Source organism: Temnothorax longispinosus, chromosome 12, assembly GCF_030848805.1.
Source record: "Temnothorax longispinosus isolate EJ_2023e chromosome 12, Tlon_JGU_v1, whole genome shotgun sequence".
Taxonomy (NCBI): Eukaryota; Metazoa; Arthropoda; class Insecta; order Hymenoptera; family Formicidae; genus Temnothorax; species Temnothorax longispinosus.
Genome location: NC_092369.1, coordinates 1,475,676 through 1,497,286, shown reverse-complemented (window position 1 = coordinate 1,497,286; position 21,611 = coordinate 1,475,676). Strand labels below are relative to the sequence as shown.

The window sequence follows — 21,611 nt, the reverse complement described above, 5'->3', positions numbered from 1 at the left end:
ACGTGTTCTGGATGTATAATGGTTGCGATAAATAGTATGATGATAAATAATGGAATGATAATAGGACGATTTGAAGCTCACGCGTGCACTCTGCCTCATTTCACGAAACACAGCAGCCATTATTTAATCGTATGATTTCCGTTTATTATTAGTTCGCAGGCTACTTTAGTAGAAGTAATCGCAGAAATACATAATTTGTCGTCGATAGATATTAACTAAATTGGTCCATGTGTATTACAGTCTTTTTTGTATAACATTACATATGCGTGACGCATACACATAAGAGATGATAATAGAAAAAAATTGCTTAATTTTGATATACTAATTTTAAAAATCAGATAAAAATTTTTATTGGAATTAAATCGTTTTATCACAGCAGAATAAAAATCTGTACTTTAAATATATCGTACATCTTGATATGTTAAACTTGATATGTCATTTTTTATTTTTACATTCGAGATTCTTCACAAAAAATGATAAAATATTGTATTTATAAATTATTAACCGTTGTATTGCCATATATCAAGATTGAGGTACAACGTGTGCAAATAATCTGTGTAGCCGTGAAGCAAATTTCTGGCACAAGAAGTATTTTCTTTTATCAGCATATTTCTCTCTCTCTCTCTCTCTCTCTCTCTCTTTCTCTCTCTCTCTCTGCTTTCAGATTTTGCAAAATATGTGCGTCAAAAATAAATGATATGGCTTTTAACGTTACACAGTTTCTGATGACAATTTTCTACCGAAGAAAGCTTTTGTGATTCTTATTGAATTAAAATATTCTTTTTTTGTATTTTTCAGGTCTCTTTTAGTTATTCCAAGGGACCTAGAGACGAATGGAATATCCTGAAAATTGATGGTTTTGATGCGAAGGATGATCCAAAGAGGTATAATACTGTCTTGAATTTTATTTTACTCCCATGTGTACTTTCAAAACTTTTCAACACGAAAATATTTTCAAGATGGTTTTTGATGTTGAATCAATTCATACTGTTAATTTGCATCAGTACTGACAATTTATGTAAAAACATATAAATTTATATTAATTAATTTTTGCGACGGAAAGTTTTCTCTATTATAATTTTTTTTTTTTGAACTTGCGTGTTCTTTTATGATGCGATGTTACATCATAACATCAAAGCTTTTATTATGTCTAATTATTAACTTCACGTAGAGTGCTCGCACAGAATACCGGTTGGATAAGGAGACTCTTTGGGAGAAATAACTAAATTAAAGTACTTTTGCGGTACTTCTGCAAGAAAATCTTATAATATCGCAAATTAACGCTGCAATATCTATTTATTTTAAACTTTACTTTTCTCAGTTGGACAAAATTATATCATTATCAAGTGAGTTGTGCGACCGCGACAAATTTTTTAATTGAAATAGAAAGTACAGAGATTAAGAAAGATATTAAATAGCATTAGTCTTAGTCTTTGCATATCTGCAATGTAGAATAATTTTGACGAAAAATGAAGAAAAATATTAATAAACACACATTGATATACAGGGTGTCCGAAAAATCGCCTACTCCACTTCGGGAGGTGATTCGGGACCCAAAAACAAGCAAAAAAGTTTATACAAACATAGGTCCGGAAATGAGCCGTTTCCGAGTTATAGCCACTTTTATGTTCAAAAATCGTAATTTAGAATCCGCTTGGCATCCTTTTTTCTTAATTATTTCTTAAATTAAAAATTTTTATTTTTAAATATTTTTAATTTTTTTAATTTTAATTTTTTTATTTTTTTTCAATTTTTCAATATTTGTAACGATTACATTATTTTTAAAAGAAATCAGTTGTTTTCACGGCTACTTGAAATCAGTTGTTTTCACGGCTATTCAAAATCAGTTGTTTTCACGGCTATTCAAAATCAGTTGTTTTCACGCCTATTCAAAATCAGTAAGTAAATCACGGTTTTTTAATAAGTTTCAAATTATTATTTAACAACACCTTACTTTTAGGTTGTATCTAATCTTTCCGTATTCATCAATGGATCGCTTAAGTTTTAATGAATTAGCTGATATGCATCTTATGTATGGTTTTGCTCAAAGTAATGCTGCCGAGGCAAGAAGGTTATACATCCAGTCTTTTCCAAATCGAGATGTACCGGGAATAGCGTCTTTTCGAAATGTAGACAGAAACTTGAGAGAATTTGGTAATTGTAATTAAAAAAAATTGAAAATAAAAATTTACGATTTTTGAACATAAAAGTGGCTATAACTCGGATACGGCTCATTTCCGGACTTATGTTTGTATGAACTTTTTTGCTTGTTTTTGGGTCCCGAATCACCTCCCGAAGTGGAGTAGGCGATTTTTCGGACACCCTGTATACAGCACATAGACCAAATTTCATTCTAAATTACTCTGTATCATTCGTGAATATCCTTCGAAATACGTGAAACTATGTTCGCTGTACTCGCGGGTAATGATTAAATAATTCGCTTTCCTCATCAGTCTATCTTAAATAATTCCAGCATGTTTGCGCGCGCGAGTAAATGATCGTTTTGTGAAATGACGGTGCATCTCAAGACATTTGCAATTTGCGTTCGCGTTAATGTACGTGCGCGAAATGCTTCACAACGTTTTCCGTGTAATTTCCACCGAGGAAAGAAGGGAGATGAGTAATTATGAAGAGACGACGTCGCGGCATACTCTTGTAAGTTTTAATTGGCTTTACAATAATTGTGACTTTTACGAGCTCCTTTCCCTTCCCCTTGTCTCTTTTTACCTCTGCCGAGAGAAAGAGATGGCTTGTTTCCTTTTGATGCAAGTTTTTCGCGCGGCGAATATCTGCCAGAATTTTTTACTTAAGTGAGGAATAAGCGAAGTTCTGTTTGTAAAAGACATCGAAGCGAGTCGTTATTGGTGACGTATTACCTCAACGGTTTGTGATATAATCGGAATGACACAAAACGCGGATATTATAAATTGTGTTTTCCTTCGTTGCTCTCCCTGAAGGACGTTTTATTAAAAGTTTGCGAAAATTCGCTATATTGATCGAATTGGTCATATTTATTTAGGTGGCAATTGTTGTAATTTATTGTAGGGGAGACCGGGGCTAAGCCGACAGCGGGGCGAACTTGACACTAGGCTTTTCGCCAATTTAAATCTATCGTAGAAACTTGCCTTTGCTACTGTAACGGCGTCTTTGTGTGCCAGTATTATCAACGGACGTTGATAACATTCTGAGTTATAGTGTACGTTTTAACGCGACATAAGTGTTTTTGATAGTGAAAAGTAAATTTTCTGATCTCTCGAAAATGTCTACTCTTTCATCGAGCTTTACTCTTGCGAATCTACCGGTAAGTGATTTTGATGGGAACGTCGATGCTTTATACGAATCCAATAATAATTTTTGCATATTTTCAAAATTTATATATTTTTGGAGTAACAAAAGTAAAAAACGACGTTCGGGGTTAAATCGACACGACACCACTGAGGCAAAGACGACACTAACCTAACGTGACATTATCGCAAAAAAGGTCACTGTTTTGTCCGCGTCCGATGACGATTTAAAGAATATCTGTTGCGTGTGTTCGGAAAACATTTCATTAGCTTCTAATAACAAACAATGCATCTTATGCAACCGTATGGCTCATGACGAATGTTTACGCACATCTGATCGCGAGTTTACGTGTATAAATTGTTTTTCAGACAGTTCAGAAAAAGATAATTAAAAGTTTAATCTTTTTTTTTCTCATTATTTTAAATAATTGTTTACTTTATTCCGACTTTTTTTGTTTCTAATACACAATGTCTTTTCATTTGATAAACAATGTATTTTTATTTTTAAACAATAAAAAAATAAGTTCCAGATCAAATTGTGTCGATCAAACAAAGTGTTGAGTTTGCCCCGGCGGGGTGTCGAGTTCGCCCCGTCATTTTTCAATTCGAAAATTTGTCTTCGCGTCACTTTTCCTTTCCTGGCGGCAAAACAAAGCGACGTACAGCAAAACTTCCTGAATCAATTTTGTACCTGAAGAAACACTCTTTAAATATATATCATTGAATTTGCCTAAAAATTTTAATTAAATATTAAAAATTGCTTTTGAAAAAATAGTGTCGGCTTAGCCCCGGTCTCCCCTATTTATTAGACATGAAGAGTTTATTATTAAGATTGCACGATATTACATTAAAATTTAATATTCTTTTACATGGGACTATCAGGATTTGTCCTAAGCCACTCGATGCAACATTCAAGCATTCACGAAAAAAATAAGTTAAAATTTTCCCGTGCTCGTTAACCGATTTTTTAAGATTGTCAGCTAACAGCCATAATTGAGAGTTTAAAAGACCGTCTATAATAGCCGTAAAAGAGTGCAGTAAGACGTAAGCAGTAAGCTATTGACCAACCACAGTCGATTATTCTTGAATTGTAAAACTCTCATTAGTCAATAGCTTACTGCTTACGTCTTACTGCATACTCTTACGGCTATTATAGACGGTCCTTAAGGCGACTAGCGGCCTACTATGGTGGAATACTGTATCTTATAGGTTCAAATCTTGCCTTTTTCCTTTTTTCTAAAATCTGCATTTACATGGATGTAATTGTACAACATATTTTAATAAGAAAATTATTACTAAATATTTATGCTACTAAATCGACATTTGTATCAATTTTATTAATTTTTTACTTTTGTCACACGTCTCCAATTACAAGTTACATATATTAATATGAGCGAATTGCCAATAGGAAAAGTGCTTGCTTGAGACATATCAGAATGTATGTATAACATATATATGCAAATCAATGTGATACATATGCGTGCGAAGTATAAATCAAGTCTATAACTAAAGTAATTGATATGACAGAGAGTTGAGAAGGATACTGGTACGTTGCTCGTGCACAGAGAACAAATGCGAAATAATTGATCAGACAATAAAGGATTAATAGAATAGAGACTTATTAATAGAAATTAATATGCTTAATATAAATATTATATGACTAATGAATATATATTAATTTTAAGGAGGTTCGATGGCTACAACAAAATGCAGAGAGTTTCATAAAATTTTAATATGTTGTTCTGGAATGCAAAATAGAATTATGTGAATTTATTAGGAATTTTTCACCGTCCCGTTTTGAAAAAAATTTACTCCAAAAATTTAAAAAGTACAATTTTTGGATTAGATTTTTTTCAAAACGGGACGGTGAAAAATTCCCCAAAAATTCACATAATTCTATTTTGCATTCCAGAACAACATATTAAAATTTCATAAAACTGGCTGCATTTTTAACATAGGTTTTTATGGGAAATGACATATTGCATATACCTTCAGAATGAAATAAGTGCAAGAAAAAATGCAAATGATAAAGAAAAAGAAATTTGCACATGTAACTTAATAATTTACAAATAAATGAGCGAAAGAAAGGGGAAGGTTACCGCACATTTCGTAGAAAAATTAATTATAAAGCATAAATTGCTTGATTTTTCGTCTGCTAGACTGTCATGGTCGTGAACGACGTGAACAGCAGCACGCATTATACACGCGGCGACCAATCAGAGCAATCCCCTTCATTCCCACTACTTCAAACGCTAGTGCGCTGTTTCCAGAACCCCCGCGTCCCACTACTCCCTCCGATGAAGCCATCGAACCTCCTTAAATGAGATAGAGTTATGTTAATGTAATAGCAACGATGTAGCATAATTTTACATAATTGGTAATTATTTTATGGATAAACATTTGAAATAATCTACATGATTACAAAATGTTACGTTCTTATTACAAGTTTCTCAGGTTATCTCGTTTACGTATTCAGGTTATCTCATTTACGTATTCTCGTTAATATATGTACCTATATATCTATGTTTCTTTTTGTTTTAGATTTAAATCTATCCATTGTCATCTGTTTCCACAAGTTTTTTATTGCCCGCACATCAGATGATGAAGATTGCAAGAGGCGAAGCAAAATTTATTCCCAATTACGGAGGAAATGGAAGATCAACGTATGGTAAGGAGCATAATTGCGTATAAGATATTTACAGAGAAAAATTATTTACATTGACGGAAATAGAAATCCCAAATACATATGTTATTTTGCACTTATATTGAGTAGGAAATTATAACGTAAACATATATACGTTACATAGCGTTTGCTAGGTTGTACACAAGACTTGAGCTGAACTCGGGCTTGTGCTATTGCTTATTCATGCTTGTTTGAATTTTACATGGACATTCAGAGCTTCTTCTCAGTCAGTTTTCTATTTTTCCAATTTTCTGAAAACTGCTTTAGATTTATGGTAACCGATACATTGTATCTGTAAAACAAAAATTTATTACTTTTGTTTGTAACAAGCATGAAAGCTGTGAACTAAAGCTTTTTATTTTTATCCTATTGGCCTCATGAATAGTTTAAACAATTGGTACAATATTACTGTTCCTCTAAGAAAGATAATGGACTTTGACTATCTCATTTATAGAGATATCTGTTTAAATTAGTCACAAAGTCAATAGAATAAAAACAAAAACCGCTTAGTTTCAACAGTTACTAATAGCTAAGTTCCAAGATAACGCCTAGTATAAATTGTGAGGTACTCCTCGAAAGAACTAATGCGAAATAAAATGTATTTAAAACCTTCTTTTGTTTGAACGTGAAGTTCAGCGTAACTCACAGTATGTGTGATTTATGCAAAGTAAGTATCTTACTTTGTTGTCTTGTTGTCTAAATTTACTATAAAACATTATAGTATATGGTCACAGAATACTGAAACAATTTTTTGATATTATAAGTAATTCTCTGACGATCTAGTTTAATGAGAGATGTTCTGTCAATTTGTCTTATTTGTTAGTGTAATTGTAATTAGACCTGTTACTCCCTTTCTGCCTCAATTTCTTCATTAATAGATGAAAGAGTTACGTTGATTGTGTAAGGGGAAGTCACAACAGTCAGCGTTCGGGCAAAGATGTTTATTAATACTTATCGATTAAATCAATGTTAAACGCACATGTGCGACGCAGTTAAATTTTTTTGGTATTCACAATTTCATATTTTTGCCTCTCAAGTACCTCTCAAGTACCTTGATATTTCTTTTGCGTCTGTTGGAAATCTTCTACATCCGCGACTACCGCGATACATTTTATGCAAGTTTAGTTTTGTTTTATAATTTTGAAACTGGTATATGTACATACCTCTCCTCTCCCACGTCACACGTAGCAGTGCTCAATTGCTGGGAGAATCAACAGCAATATTTCAAATTGTAATCAGATGCACTCGAACCCGAGTCCTCGTTATACCGCACAGTCCCGTACTACAGTACGAAGAAGTTTATGGTATGGGAGACTGTTCTTATTAACTCCTCTTAACAAAAAAAAATTAACAGATTAGTCTGATTATTTAAAACTGATTCTCTTACAATATTACAATAAATTAGTGTACCATTAGATTGTGTTAATTGAAACTCAAGTATAGAGTGTTTTTTGTTACAAGAACCTATATGAAAGATTACATATAAAGGATTTACATAATTTCATATACGAAGAAGTACCTTTTGAGGTCGTGCTTGGACCGAACCTGTCGCTACTATGACGTGATTTACAGAATATTTCTCCAAGAAGTTTGCTTATCGAGAAAAATATGTTTTTCGATCAGATATTAATGCACGCGATTTGCTGTAATTTCTAAAATATTCGCGTAAGCAATTCATTGCCTCACGACTAGAGTTCTTGTCGGATATAGCTTAAATTTTGTAAATGAATCCAAGAGAAGACAAGAAATATGGGTCGCTTAATTAACTTGCTTTTATTTATGGGACTATAATGATCCACATGGATTGTGCAGAAAAGAATTTTGTCCTTCGATATATGTAGTACACCTGCTGATCTTCCTACGAACTTGCTTAGTTTGTTCAGATATCTGTAGCCAATGGTAAATTGATTTTTATTGATTGAAGACGCTAGTTCGGAAATATTTTTGATGTATGGTATAACTAGGAAGGTCTTTCTTGTCGAAATTACTGTCCGATTCGTCATCATCCCGTTTCACGTTATGTGGGTGTTTTAATTTAACATTGAACAATTTTTAAGGCTAAAATTGATTTGTTTGAAAATTAACTCGAGATTGATTGAGTGATTGATTGAGCTTTATTAGCCTTCTCGGCTATTTACATAACTTAGTTTTTCCTTAAATTAAGTCCTCTACATAAGGTACACGTTTTTCCTTAAATTAAATCCTCTACATGAGGTACAATTAACTTCTTTATATTTATCTCTCTCTTTATTCGTATTAAATCCTACTTTAAGCCATGCATGGTCCGTTATTTTATGTTTCTCATTCACTTGTTTCTTTCGCATATTCACATTTCCTACTATTTCTATCTTATCACATAAATGTTCTACCCTGTCAAAATCTACATTATCGATGTTAAATTCTTTATATTTATTTCTCTTTTTATTCATATTAAATTCCACTTTTAGCCATACATGGAGGGGGTTTTAGCCATATATGGAGAGGGTAACCGTTGTCCAGCAAAACATTAACACAATTTTAAATTTTTTTGGTGGAGGGGGTGAGAAAGTGAAATAGCTCTATCTACAGGGTTATGTCCTCATTTTCAGTATTAGTAGCTAATCTTTTTTTCCGTGCGTCGTAGTCGTCGCCACAAGCGATTCAATCAACGATGTCCTCGGTATACCTAATCATCATTGTTGTCGTGACTTCCGGAGGCGACGACAAAGGTGTCATCTTCGGGTTTAATACTCAGTGTTTTTCGAGATGCGTATTTCATTGAATTTTGCACTTTTCCTTCGTGCTTCATATTCTCGTTTTTTTTTTTATGTCAATTAATGTTTTGTCAATAAAACGTTGACGCACATCCTTTATTGATTCTATGCAATTATATCTAATAGAAAATTTAAAAAAGAATCGCTTCATCGCGTCTAGTTGAGTGTGATGTAACGAATAGAAATAAAATGATTACACTTACATCTGATTAAACATTTTTATCCTCTTCTCCATACAGTATTCCACTTTAAGGCAATTTGGAGTATTACGCTGTATCTTGTCGACGTCCACGTACAATCGTTTGGCGCTTTCCGCTATTATCAAGGTTTGATTATAAACCGTCTCTCATGCTCTCGTTAGAAGATCCCACGCCAATGGCGCGCGAAACACGTGGTGAATCAGTTCCTTTCCGTTTCTGAGCACGGTCACTTCTTTAACTGTGAACTTATTGCGGATAACGAATCTTTGCAGATCCACGAATATCGGCACGTCGACGTGAACTTGCACGTTTTCCATGGTCTTGCCGAATATCGCGTTGTTTATTAATTTGTACATATTGTATCCGCGGGAACTTCACGACGCTCCACGCTTACTGGGAATTCCGTATGTGGATTTTGTTCCTTTATTAACTTACAATTTTTAATTAGCTGCTGTGGCGGAATTAAGCAAGGGTGAATTAATCCTTGTTTCCCGAATAATATTCCATCGATCAGGATGTCTTGTCCTGAAACTTCTTGTCAATTGCTTTCTTTGTTTGTTCGTTGACTTTGATTGAAATTTATTTCGTGCTGTAATATTTCCATTTCGAGTTTTTCCATAATTTCCCTAAAAATGTTGATGGTTTCTATTCTTCACGTATTCACCTTCTAACATGTAAAGCTGCTTTCTTATCTTCAGAGTAGCGTCATACAATTCTCCGAAATGCGTTTGTAAAGCTTATCGAAAAGAAGCTTATCGAAAAAGAGATGGATCGATACATTCTATTATTTGTCAGAGTTTCGGGAATATATTTTTAGTAAACACGAGAAATAAGATAATATTTCTGTCGATTATTCAACGGACATTTTTGTTTCAAGCGTTACTCGCAAAACGTTTACTAAAAATAGCGAAAGAGAATACATTTACGTAACAAACTTCGCCGATGAATATGAAAATTCGAACAAACGATTTAATAAAAAACTATTGACAGAAAACCACCCGCCGTTTACTTAAACCGCCCGCCATGCAGAGCTGATTTAACTAATTTACTTTCTTTTGGGCTTCTCTTACTTTCAAACAAGAGATCACGCGAACAACGAGGGGTTCATACTAAACCGTAAGAGAAAATGGTTAGAACGAAAATAATAATCAGCTGAAGCGAATCTAACCAAAATATTCTTTGAAAGTCCCAATCTTCGGGTTTACTTTTATACTATTCAACATTACTTGGTAGCTTGAGCTATCGAAGGTCCAACTGATCCTTTTATTAATTCATTCTCAAGTAACGAATCGTAAATATCCGCATCTAGTATTAAGTTGATTGAACAAGGTTAAAAGAATTCAGGTTTGCCAATCTAATACCTTCTAAATGAGGCCACGAATGTCGAGTTAAATCAACCGAGGGAATAGAAGTGGTTAACTTTGGAAGAATATATGTCGAAACAGTCAAATCGAAATTAGAATTGAAGTGTGATTTCTGTTTACCTATTCCTAGTAGATAGCAGGATTCAATAACCATTGTACGGCAATGAAAGCAATCAATTGCTCATCTGGTACGGATTAGTAATTGATAACATCTTCCACAATGGAGATCCGTATGCACGAATGTTCGCGAGATCGCGTGTAATTGTCGCTACACGGCATTCAGTCGGTTGTATATACAAAAAGTGTGTCGCGCACTCGGGACACAATGCTAGTTCCGCGGCGATCTGCACGTACCACGCTGAATGGCAAATTAAGTTATATGCTGGTTGTATATACGGGTTTAAATAATTACGGTAGTACACGTGCACCGGCAAGGGTTGTGGGGGTCTATGCGGCGGCGGTGAGTTCTGAGGGATTGAAATAGGGTGCTCACCTATCACGTGACGTTGATAACTGGGCTCAGTAATGCTGTCGTAGGATGTCGATGGTTCGCCTTGAAGGGGGCTGCTGCTCGTCGGATGTCATCGTATACAAGTTAATATCTTATTTCTAAAAGACAATATATTTTGTCAAACTTATGTCTATAAAATAACTGAAATCGTTAGTGTGGCATAATAATTCATATCGAGGTATTATTTATTAAATCGCTATGGTTATTATAATTTATTTCGTTATAATTCGGGCGAGAAATAGCATTAATACTAGAGCGCTTATAAGCAATACAGTCCCTTCCAACCAGTACGCTGAAAAGTATAATATTCGTAAACAAAATTTAGCGCAAGCAATAAGTTTATTGACATATATGATTATTATTTTATAGTCCTCCACGAGGAACGACTGCCTCACAAAGTATTTTATAAGTGAGATGTTCTGTGCGACCACGTAAGTCTATAATAGTCGATCTGCATGCAAAACAATCAATAGCCCGACGAGTTTTCATTAATATTCCGTAGCATCTTCCGCAATGCAGATCTGTATGCACAAATGTACGAGATATCAAATGGAGTTGTCTCCATACTGCATTTGCACGATTAAAGATGCAGAAGGTGTGCTCTGAAGTGGCGCATTCGGCACAAAGCGTTAATGTATTTTCTACTTGTACAAACCACGCAGAGTGACAGATTAATTTGTACGCCGATCTGGCATACGGATCAGCGTAATCGCGATAATATATCGGTACGGGCAACGGCACAGGGGGACGCGTAACGGGCGGTGAATTTTGCGGAATTGGTATACCGCGCTCACCTATGACATGTTGAAGATGGTTAGGTTTCCTGATGTCGTCATAGGAAGCGGAAGGTCCGCTTAGGAATGGACGGCTTCGGCCTGATTCAAGAGGTGAGGCCTGTGATCCCTGGCTGCTTCCGGCTTCTGCACGCGTGGATGACATTTCGATATAGTCATCTGCAATCGTCCGGTCCGCCCGTGTTGCTGGCAAGTTACTGTAAGCTGGTGGTGGTGGCCTTGTTATATCAGGCACAACGTCTGCTTCTATTGGGCTGTCTCCGGTGGTGTCGATCGAGGATTCACGGTCAATAGCGGCCAAAACTTCGTCAATCATCGAGGTTGTGGTTGGTGTTAATGCAGCTTCGACCGCTGCCACGCTCATTCGCGGAACTTCATAGATAGGTGCGGGTGTTGGTGGGCGCTGAGGTCTATTGAATACTTCCGGATCAGTGGGCCCCGGGAAATCCCTATCCATTCCCGGATAGACATCTACCCCTAAAGGGCGGTTATCAGGCTCCGGAGGTCGTCGCGTCGGTGGTATAGGCACTAAGGGTGGTGGTGATCGCCTGTACGATTGCTCAGCTCGTAGATCCATTGGAATATCATCAGCCCCTGGCATGGTTAAGAGAATTTGACGTAGGCGCCCTAGGATCCGTTGCCACTGTTTGCGCTGGTCACGATGGCTTCCTTGCATGCAGCTCCTGTAAGTGAGTTGCTCCAAAGACTTACTGGTTCAGAGTACTTTGGAACGGAACACTTACGACGTTTATTGCTGACTGTTCTCGTTCGAAAATACTTCGTTCTCTTCGTTCGCTTCTTTAAGTTCTGAGTGACACTGTGCGTCTCGCGCTTCGGTGTCTCGGCTTTTATTCTTTACTGCGGGGCAAGGGGTAGGTCCCTTGGTTTCTTTGTTCCGGTAGCATTTTTCATAGAGCATCTTCGTGGTATTGCCGATCCAAGAAGTCCGACTTATCGCCCAGATGATGACTACAAGTATTCCGAGAACACTCATGCCCCATCCTACTGCGCTGCGGCTCGCTGAGACGCCATATCCACATACTCGTGGCTTTGAGACTGCGTCGCCGGGATGTTTCCGTAGGGCGGCGGTGGCCTCGAGACGTCAGGAAGAGCAGCATGCTCCGGGTCGATCCCGATGCTCATCGACCGGTGATTCTCGATTTATTTCCTCAAGGACCTCGTCGATTAATGTGGACATTCCTGGTGTGAGCGATCTTTCCACTGATGCGAGTGTCACTTTATGCGAGGGCACTTTATAGATGGGCTGCCTTGGAGTGGGCACACGCGGAGGTCGGGTGGTTGTGAGCCGCGGCTACTACCAGGCTCTGCGCGTATGGATGACATTTCGACGTATTTGTACCCTCTGCTCGTACCGGTGACCAGGGCGGCGGGAACGTTAATGTACGATGTACGGCACAGTTTCTTTTGTGGTCCTAGTTTAAAACCTCCAGGTAACTTTGGGATTACTAAGTATTTGTCGAGATCTGATGAAATCAAGAGATTCTCCTCTCCTTGATAAACAGTTTCCCACCCACATACTATTGTTGGAGGATTATTGCTTAGGACAACAATACCATCAGATGTAATAGATGCAGACTTCCCTTCCACCCAATTCAATGAGCTTCCATCCAGAGTTCTTTCCTGAGGGTCTCCCGACAAATCAAGCCACTCTGTCACATCTGACCAGATTAATTCAAGTTGCCCTTTTACTACCTTACTGGTTGTTTTCTTGTTGATGCAGAATCCTTCTGAGTCAATTTCTGCTCCTATTAAGATTTTTGTTATACCTGGAGTCTGGATTTGTAGGAGAGTCCCTTTATAACTGAATGTGCTATATTTCCAAGCACGTTCACACTGTGGCGGCCTCGTCATGTCTGGCAGGGTGATATCCGCTGATGGGCCGCTTCCGATGCTCACATCGTCGAGCGATGATTCTCTATTTATTTCTTCCAGCTCCTCATTTATCAACGCTGACGTTCCTGGGGTAATAGTCTCCACGGATCCCAGCGTCATTCATGGTACTTCGTAGATTGGCTGTCTGAAAGGAGTGAGTGGACGTGGAGGTCGACCATAAACTTCTGAATCAGTGGGGCCTATTAAGTTCCGGTCCATGCCAAGGTATCACGGCGAAAACTTCGATAAGGATTCCGGGCATTTCTTCGGCCGCCCGCCGAGCGTGCGCCCGCCGAACGTGCACACCGTAAATTTTCTCGACCCTCGCCTGCTCGCGCGCCCTAAATTCAACGGACGAGTCGTCCGACGAGTCGTCGGTGATTACGATCGCCTCCCGATGATGCTCGTCCACTACTCGCTCATCCATGGTTGTCGGTTCGCGTTACGTTTTCTGAAAAGTAAAAAGAAAATCAATTACGTACGAGTTTATAAAAGATAAATGTAATAAATCGCGTTAAATGAAAGGAATATCTCACAAGTACGTACCTACGGACGAGACGAGACGATACGAGACGAGACACGCCACGCGGTTCGAATGGTTCGATGCTGAACGTTCGAGACAAACGGGTAACGTGGCGCGAATGACGAAAGCGCGCGTGTAATTACTCATCGCGCCGCCGCCGCCGCCGCCGCTGCCGCTGCTTTGCGAACACGGATTAAAAATTACTAGACTCACTAGGCCGCAGGGGGTGCTACACCAGCTGGGAGCGTCTATTCGCTAATAGGATTCGCGAATCGTGCATTTTGCATCGTGCATAGAGCGTGTTTGTTTATACCTTGAGTTTTTCTCACGATAGAAAAAAAGAACGTTATTTTCAAAGACATTCCCAAAGACGCGTGAAAGCGTTTGACGCATCTCGACATGCACGTCCTTCAATTGTCAATCTACATTGTATTTCACCTGTGTGTGCTTTTCTCGAATGTCCATTGCCAGGAGGCTTATACGTTCGAGACCGGGGGACCTCGTATCCCGTTTTGGCGGTGGCCGTTGTTCCGGCGGCGACCGTCTGTAAGACGCCGTAGCGCGATAGTCTAGTGGCATATCCTCGTCTCCCGGCATGGCTAATATGATTCTTCGTAATCGCCCTAAGATCCTGTGCCACTGTCTGCGACGATCTTGCATGCAGCTCCGGGTCTCCTTTAAGTGAACATACCAAAGATTATAATTTATTCAAAAATCTTTTGGTTTGACCACTTACGGTTTCTTTTATGCGATGGTCGTTATTTTTCTTCACCAGGTAACTTATCTTCTCTTACTTTGCGTGCTTCAACGACTATGGTCGTTCGCGCTGAGCCTCGACGTCTCGGCTTTTATTCTCTACCGAGGGGCAAGGGGTAGGTCCCTTGGTTTCTTTCTTACGGCAGTATCGTGCATAAAGCAAATTCGTGGTACTGCTGATCCAAGAAGTCCGGCTTATCAGCCAGATGATGACCATAAGTATTCCTAGAATACTTATGCCACATCCTACTGCGCTATAAGCGATAAATTTTTGTTTTCGCATCTTTTCTGTCCTTGATCTGGCGAGCTTTCTCAATGATGTCATCAAAAGTTATTTCTACGTGGCTGTTATTCATTGTTCATAGCTCGTGTGCTGCTTCCGTCAGGTCAACTTGAAATTGCTTACGAATAGGTTCATATAACTGCAGGATGCTTAAATTATTCGTTGGTGCATAATGCTGTGTGAATTTCATCGTACGAATAGATGGATGACTCATCGTCGTAGTTCCTGCTCTAATTTTGCATTCTTGCTGTACGGAAATAATGCCAGAATTATATATCTCCACTTGTTTATTTTGCTGACATTCCACACGAATTGTTTCTTGTTTTCTTGTGGTGTAGATCCAATTTCCGGGAATAGTTAGAGTTTTCTAATATGTTTTCCTTAATTCCTGCAATATTATTTGACAATATTTTATTTTCATATTTTTATTCAATAATAGTTCAATATTGCAGCTAGTCGCTTGTCGTATTTTTCTCGTTCGCTCATTCTTCCATTCCGTCGTTCTAAAAATAGCACATCCGCACGCGCGAAAGCACGGCCAGTTTTCCGCTCGTAATGAATGGATTCCTTCGTCGCGGCACACAAAACATCGCCGCGAATTCACGTAGAAAATTCCCTTTATTTACTTCGACACAATTCGTTCCGACGGCAAATGAAATTTTTAGTTTTGAGATGTCAATTTTGCACTGTTCCATGGATACTTGTAATAGCACTTATAACTTATAACAGCACTGTTCCATGGACAATATATGTACATACATTATAACGTGACGTTAATGATTAATGATTATAAATATTGATAAACAAACTAGACATAAGACACGTCGAGTTACCGCTATTATTAGAAATCGCAGATATCAGAGGAATGTACAAACTCTAAAATTAGAAATGTTTTGACAAAATTAGAATTGTTTCGAGATATTGAGATCTAATAACGAGTTTAATAACGACTATACTTCGCGAGAAAGCATCGCTCAAATGAGTTGGCGAGGGAGGCAACACCCGATCGATGATATTTATATAGGTACCTTGCGTTCCGTAGTATACATACGTTGTTAAAACGTGCAGGGTTTTTAAAACGTTCATAAAAACCTTGTATCTTTTTTTTAGTCAGTACTACGTCAATTTAAAAAAAAAGCAAATTTTTTCGCTTTTTCAGAAAAACAAGTTTTCTTTTTTTTAAATAACATTTACATTTTTTAGTTTGGAACAATCTAACTTACACAGTCTTGTAGAACTTTAAAAGATGTATCGATTAAAAAAAAAAGACGTAGCTGCAATATTATTTGACAATATTTTATTTTCATATTTTTATTCAATAATAGTTCAATATTGCAGCTAGTTGCTTACCGTATCTTTTTCAAAGGAAAGACGGCCGGGCAGATAAACATGGCGTCGAGCGATATACACTCGCCCAGCTCTTCTCCTCGGAATTCGTAGAAACTGTCGGTGTCTTTATTTATTCCGACGTGTTCCGCGTCGGGTTTGATTACAGCGAATTTCATTTTATCGAACGTTTGCTTGGCTGGTAATGGTACAGATTTATAAATTTTGTATGTTCCAGGAGTTAATAGTGGAATGTGTAAAATATAAATTAGACGGTCGCTGGTGTAGGCGATTTTTAAATCGGATATTTTTATAAGTCGATCCATTTCCGCTTTGTCGGTGGTTACTGGAATATCTGCATGAGAATTTTGCTGCGCATACCACGCAGAATGACAAATAAAATCATATACCGGTCGCACTTGCGGATCCGAATAATCACGATAATAAATAGGTATCGGTAACGGTAGTTGTGTAGGAGGGGGTGGCGAGCCCTGTGGTATAGGAAGCATAGGGCGCTCACCTATTACATGATGTCTATATCTGGCGCGTTTAGTTTTTATCAGCAATTTATAACACCGGCCGCAATGTAAAGTCGTATGAACAAAAGTGCGCGAAAGGAGATGTAATTGCCGCCATACAGCGTTTGGCCGATTGTAAATACAGAATGTATGCTCGCTTGTTGCGCAATTTGAACATAACGCGAGTTCCGTAGAGATTTGTGCATACCACGCAGAGTGACAAATGAAATCGTATGCAGGTCTCACTAACGGGTCTGAATAAGCGCGATAATAGATTGGTATTGGTAGTGGTGGTTGTGTAGGAGGGGGTGGCGAGCCCTGCGGGATGGGAAGCATAGGGCGCTCACCTATTATATGACGTCTACTATGATGTCTATTAGCAGGTTCGGCGAAGTGGTCATATGATACTGATGGCTCTCCTAGAGCAAGTGGACTGCTCACTGATGCGCTCAGGCCGCTCAGGAATCGTGATCCTCGGCTGCTGCTTGCTTCAGCTCGTACAGATGATGCCATTGCCATGTACTCGTGGCTCGTCTGAGTCGCTGGGATGTTGGCATAAGGGGGCGGAGGTCTGGAAACGTCAGGCAGTCTAATGGTTCCTGTTGTTTCGCTGCCCAGGCTGATGTCATCGACGGGAGACTCTCGATTGATCTCGTCGAGCACTTCGTCCAACAGGTTCTCCATTCCTGGGGACATCGCTGCTTCGACGGATGCTACTGACATCCGCGGCCAATCGTAGATGGTGTTTGCCGGTGTCGGTGGACGTTGAGGTTGGAAGAAGACCTCTGGATCGGTGGGTCCTATCAGGTCTCGGTCCATTCCCGGATAGACGTCTACACCCGGTGATCGGGTGTCGCGCTCCGGTGGTCCTCGTTGTAGTATCGGCGACCTCCGGTATGACTGCGTCGCGCTTAAGTCCATTGGTAGGTCGTCAGGCATCGCTAGAATGGTTCGCCTTAGTCTTCCCAGAATTCGATGTCACCGCCTGTAGTTGTTACTCTGGTCGTAGCTGCTCTTTCGCATTCTGTAAGATGAGCACAAACCAAAGACTCAGTGTGATTCGCAGTCTTTCGGTTTTGGTCACTTACGAATTTTCTTATGCAGTACTCGTTACTCTTTTTCGCCAGGTCGTTTGTCTTCTGCGGGTGCTTCTTCAGCCTCGTGTATCTCGATTCTATATACTTCAATCTTTGAACTAGACTGTCCGCACTCGGGCTCGATGTCTCGGCTTTTATTCTCTACCGAGGGGCAAGGAGTAGGTCCCTTGGTTCTTTTGTCACTGTAGCATCGTGCATAAAGCAAATTCGCAGTACTATTGATCCAAGAAGTCCGACTTATCAGCCAGATGATGACCATAAGTATTCCTAGAACACCCATGCCACATCCTACTGCGCTGCGGCTCGCTGAGACGCCATATCCACATACTCGTGGCTTTGAGACTGCGTCGCCTGGATGTTTCCGTAGGGCGGCGGTGGCCTCGAGACGTCAGGTGTGAGCGATCTTTCCACTGATGCGAGTGTCATTCGGGGCACTTTATAGATGGGCTGCCTTGGAGTGGGCACACGCGGAGGTCAAAGTACTTATTCTAAGGGAATTAGGGTCCTCCACCGTGCTCAGTAAATATAATCATATGTTAATTATATGAAATTTATTATTTCATTTCAAACCCTTCACCATGTACATATAATAAGTATTAGTGGTTAATATTTTCTGATAGGTTAGTATTATAGTAAGGTCGCTCGCTAATGTTTATTACGATCGCAAAATAGAGGTTACTCTTTTATTATTCGGAGTAGTCCTAGCACTAATACAAATGTGCTTAATAATAGGACAGTTCCCTCTAAACAGTACACTGTAAGAAAACCGATTGGTAATTTTATAAAGCTGAATATATATATATAACGCAAAATATTTGATAATCATATTTAAATGTATAGCATATATAATATGTATATTATTTATATATATATAGGATATAATAGCATTATAGCTTTTCGCAAACGTATTTTATAAGTATGTATCGTGTATCGTTTAACGCGTTCCACGAGGGATAACCGCCTCGCACAGAATCTGATAAGTCAAATGTTTGGTACGCTCGTGCAAATCTATTATTGTGGTGCGGCACTCATGACAATCTATGGCGCGTTTGGTTTTTATCAATAATTTGTAACATCGCCCGCAATGTAAGGTTGTATGGACAAAAGTGCGCGAAAGGAGATGTAATTGTCGCCATACGGCGTTTGGTCGATTGTAGATGCAGAATGTGTGTTCACTCGTTGCACAATCTGCACACAGCGCGAGTTCTGCGGCGACTTGCGCATACTACGCAGAGTGACATATAAAATCGTAGGCCGGTCTCACTAGCGGATCTGAATAATCGCGATAATAGATAGGTATCAGTAACGGTAATTGTGTAGGAGGGGGTGGCGAGCCCTGCGGTATAGGAAGCATAGGGCGCTCACCTATTATATGATGTCTATTAGCCGGTTCAGCGAAGTGGTCGTACGATCCACATGGCTCTTCTAAGGCAAGCGGGCTGCTTATTGATGTGCTCAGGCCGCTCAGAGATTGCGACCCACGGCTGCTGCATGCTTCCGCTCGTGTAGATGATCCCATTGCCACGTACTCGTGGCTCGTCTGCGTTGCCGGGATGTTGGCGTAACGGGGCGGAGGTCTGGAGACATCAGGCAGTCTGACGGTGCCTGTTATCTCGCTGCCCAGGCTGTCATCGACGGGAGACTCACGGTTGATCTCGTCGAGCACCTCGTCAATCAAATTCTCCATTCCGGGGGTTAGAGCTGCTTCCACGGATGCCACTGACATCCGCGGCACTTCATAGATAGTGTTCGCCGGTGTCGGCGGACGCTGAGGTCGGGCGAAGACCTCAGGATCAGTTAGGCCGGGCCAGTCACGGTCCATGTTGGGATGGACGTCGACGCCAGGAGATCTGGTGTCGCGCTCCGGTGGTCCTCGCTGCGTTGGGATTGGCGATCGTCGATATGACTGCGCTGCGCTTAGGTCCATCGGTAGATTTTCGTCGATTCCAGGCATGGTCAAAATGATCCGGCGGAGTCGTCCTAGTATCCTATGCCAACGTTTATAATTGTTGTTATGATAGCTGCTTCTTCTCATCCTGTGAAGTGAGCACAAACCAAAGACTAAATTTTGGTACGGAGTCGTGTGGTTTGGTCACTTACGAATTATTGTTGTGCTTTCTCAAGTTGTCCGTGCGTCTCTGCTTCTTGTGCTTCTTCTCGTAGATCACTCTGAAGTGTTTCTGTTCTTGAGCCAGACTGTTCGCATTCGGGCTCGGCGTCTGGACTTTTATTCTCTACTGAGGAGCAAGGGGTAAGTCCCTTGGTTCCTTTGTCACGGTAGCATCGTGCATAAAATAAATTCGCAGTACTGCTGATCCAAGAAGTCCTGCTTATCATCCAGATAATGACCACAAGTATTCCGAGAACACTCATGCCCCATCCCACTGCACTGTAGGTGATGAGTCTTTGTTCTTGCATCTTTCTGTCCTTGATCTGGCGAGCTTTCTCGGTGATGTCATCAAACGTCGTCTCTACGTGGCTGTTATTTATTGTCCATAGCTCGTGTGCCGCTTTCGTCAGGTCGACTTGATATTTTTCACGAATTAGCTTGTATAATTCCAGGATGCTTAAATTATTCGTCGGAGCATAATGCTGTACGAATTTCATTGTACGAATGGATGGATGGCTCATCGTTGTAGTTCCTGCTCTAATTTTGCATCCCTGCTGTACGGAAATGATGCCAGAATTATTTATTTTTACTTGGTTATTTTGTTGACATTCTACACGAATTGTTTCTTGTTCTCTTGTGGTGTAGATCCAATTTCTGGGAATAGTTAGAGCTTTCCAATATGTTTCCCTTAATTCGTGCAATATTATTTGACAATATCTCATTTTTGTGTCTTTATTTAATAATAGTTCGATATTGCAGCTAGTCGCCTGTCGTATTTTTTTCAAAGGAAAAACGGCTGGGCAAATAAACGCGGCGTCGAACGATGTGCACTCGTGCAGTTCTTCTTCTCGGAATTCATAGAAGCTGTTGGTGTCTTCGTTTATTCCGATGTGCTCCGCATCGGGTTTGATTACAGCGAATTTTGTTTCGTCAAATATTTGTTTGGCTGATGGTAACGGTATGGATTTATAAATTTTGTATGTCCCAGGAGTTAATAACGGGATATGTAAGATATAAATCAGACGATTGTTAGAGTAGGCAATTCGTAAATCGGATGTTTTTACAAGCCGATCTATGCCCGTATCGTCGGTATTTACAGGGAATTTCGCATGAGGATTTTGTTCTTTTATCAGTTTGCAGTTTTTTATTAGTTGCTGCGGTGGAATTAGACGGGAATGAATTAATCCTTGTTTTCCAAATAAATTCCAATTAAATATTCCATCAATCAAGAAATTCAAATCTCTCTCATGCTGTAATATTTCCATATCGAACTTCGTCATAATTTCCCAAAAATATCGATGCTTTTGATTTCGCATCGTTTCAATTTCCAGTTCGTTAAGCTGCTTCCTTATCTTCAGTGTGGCGTTATACAGTTCCCCGAAGTGCGTCCGCGTTGCTATAGTCTGATTCATAAGTAGCAAAGCAAGATCATTGGTTTCCGTTGTTAGCGTTCCGAATATTATTTTGCTTATTTGACCTATGAATTTTAAAGGAACTCTTTTACTCGTGATTCTCC

At 39.4% G+C, this 21,611-nt stretch overlaps 1 protein-coding gene across 2 annotated transcripts in view; it reads left to right on the top strand.

The window, feature by feature from the left end:
• Fng (Fringe glycosyltransferase) overlaps window positions 1-21,611 on the top strand; it is a 134,922-nt gene that overhangs the window by 91,400 nt on the left and 21,911 nt on the right. The window contains exons 8-9 of one of the 2 annotated variants that reach the window (XR_011734752.1): window positions 799-884; window positions 5,826-5,952. Coding sequence is in view for 1 of the 2 variants with exons in the window: in XM_071795805.1 (XP_071651906.1) it covers window positions 799-884; window positions 5,826-5,886 (147 nt within the window). In the remaining variant the exon portion in view is untranslated. Of the gene's footprint in view, window positions 1-798; window positions 885-5,825; window positions 7,405-21,611 lie in introns of those variants that run through there. The other variant, XM_071795805.1, reaches the window with a different exon arrangement.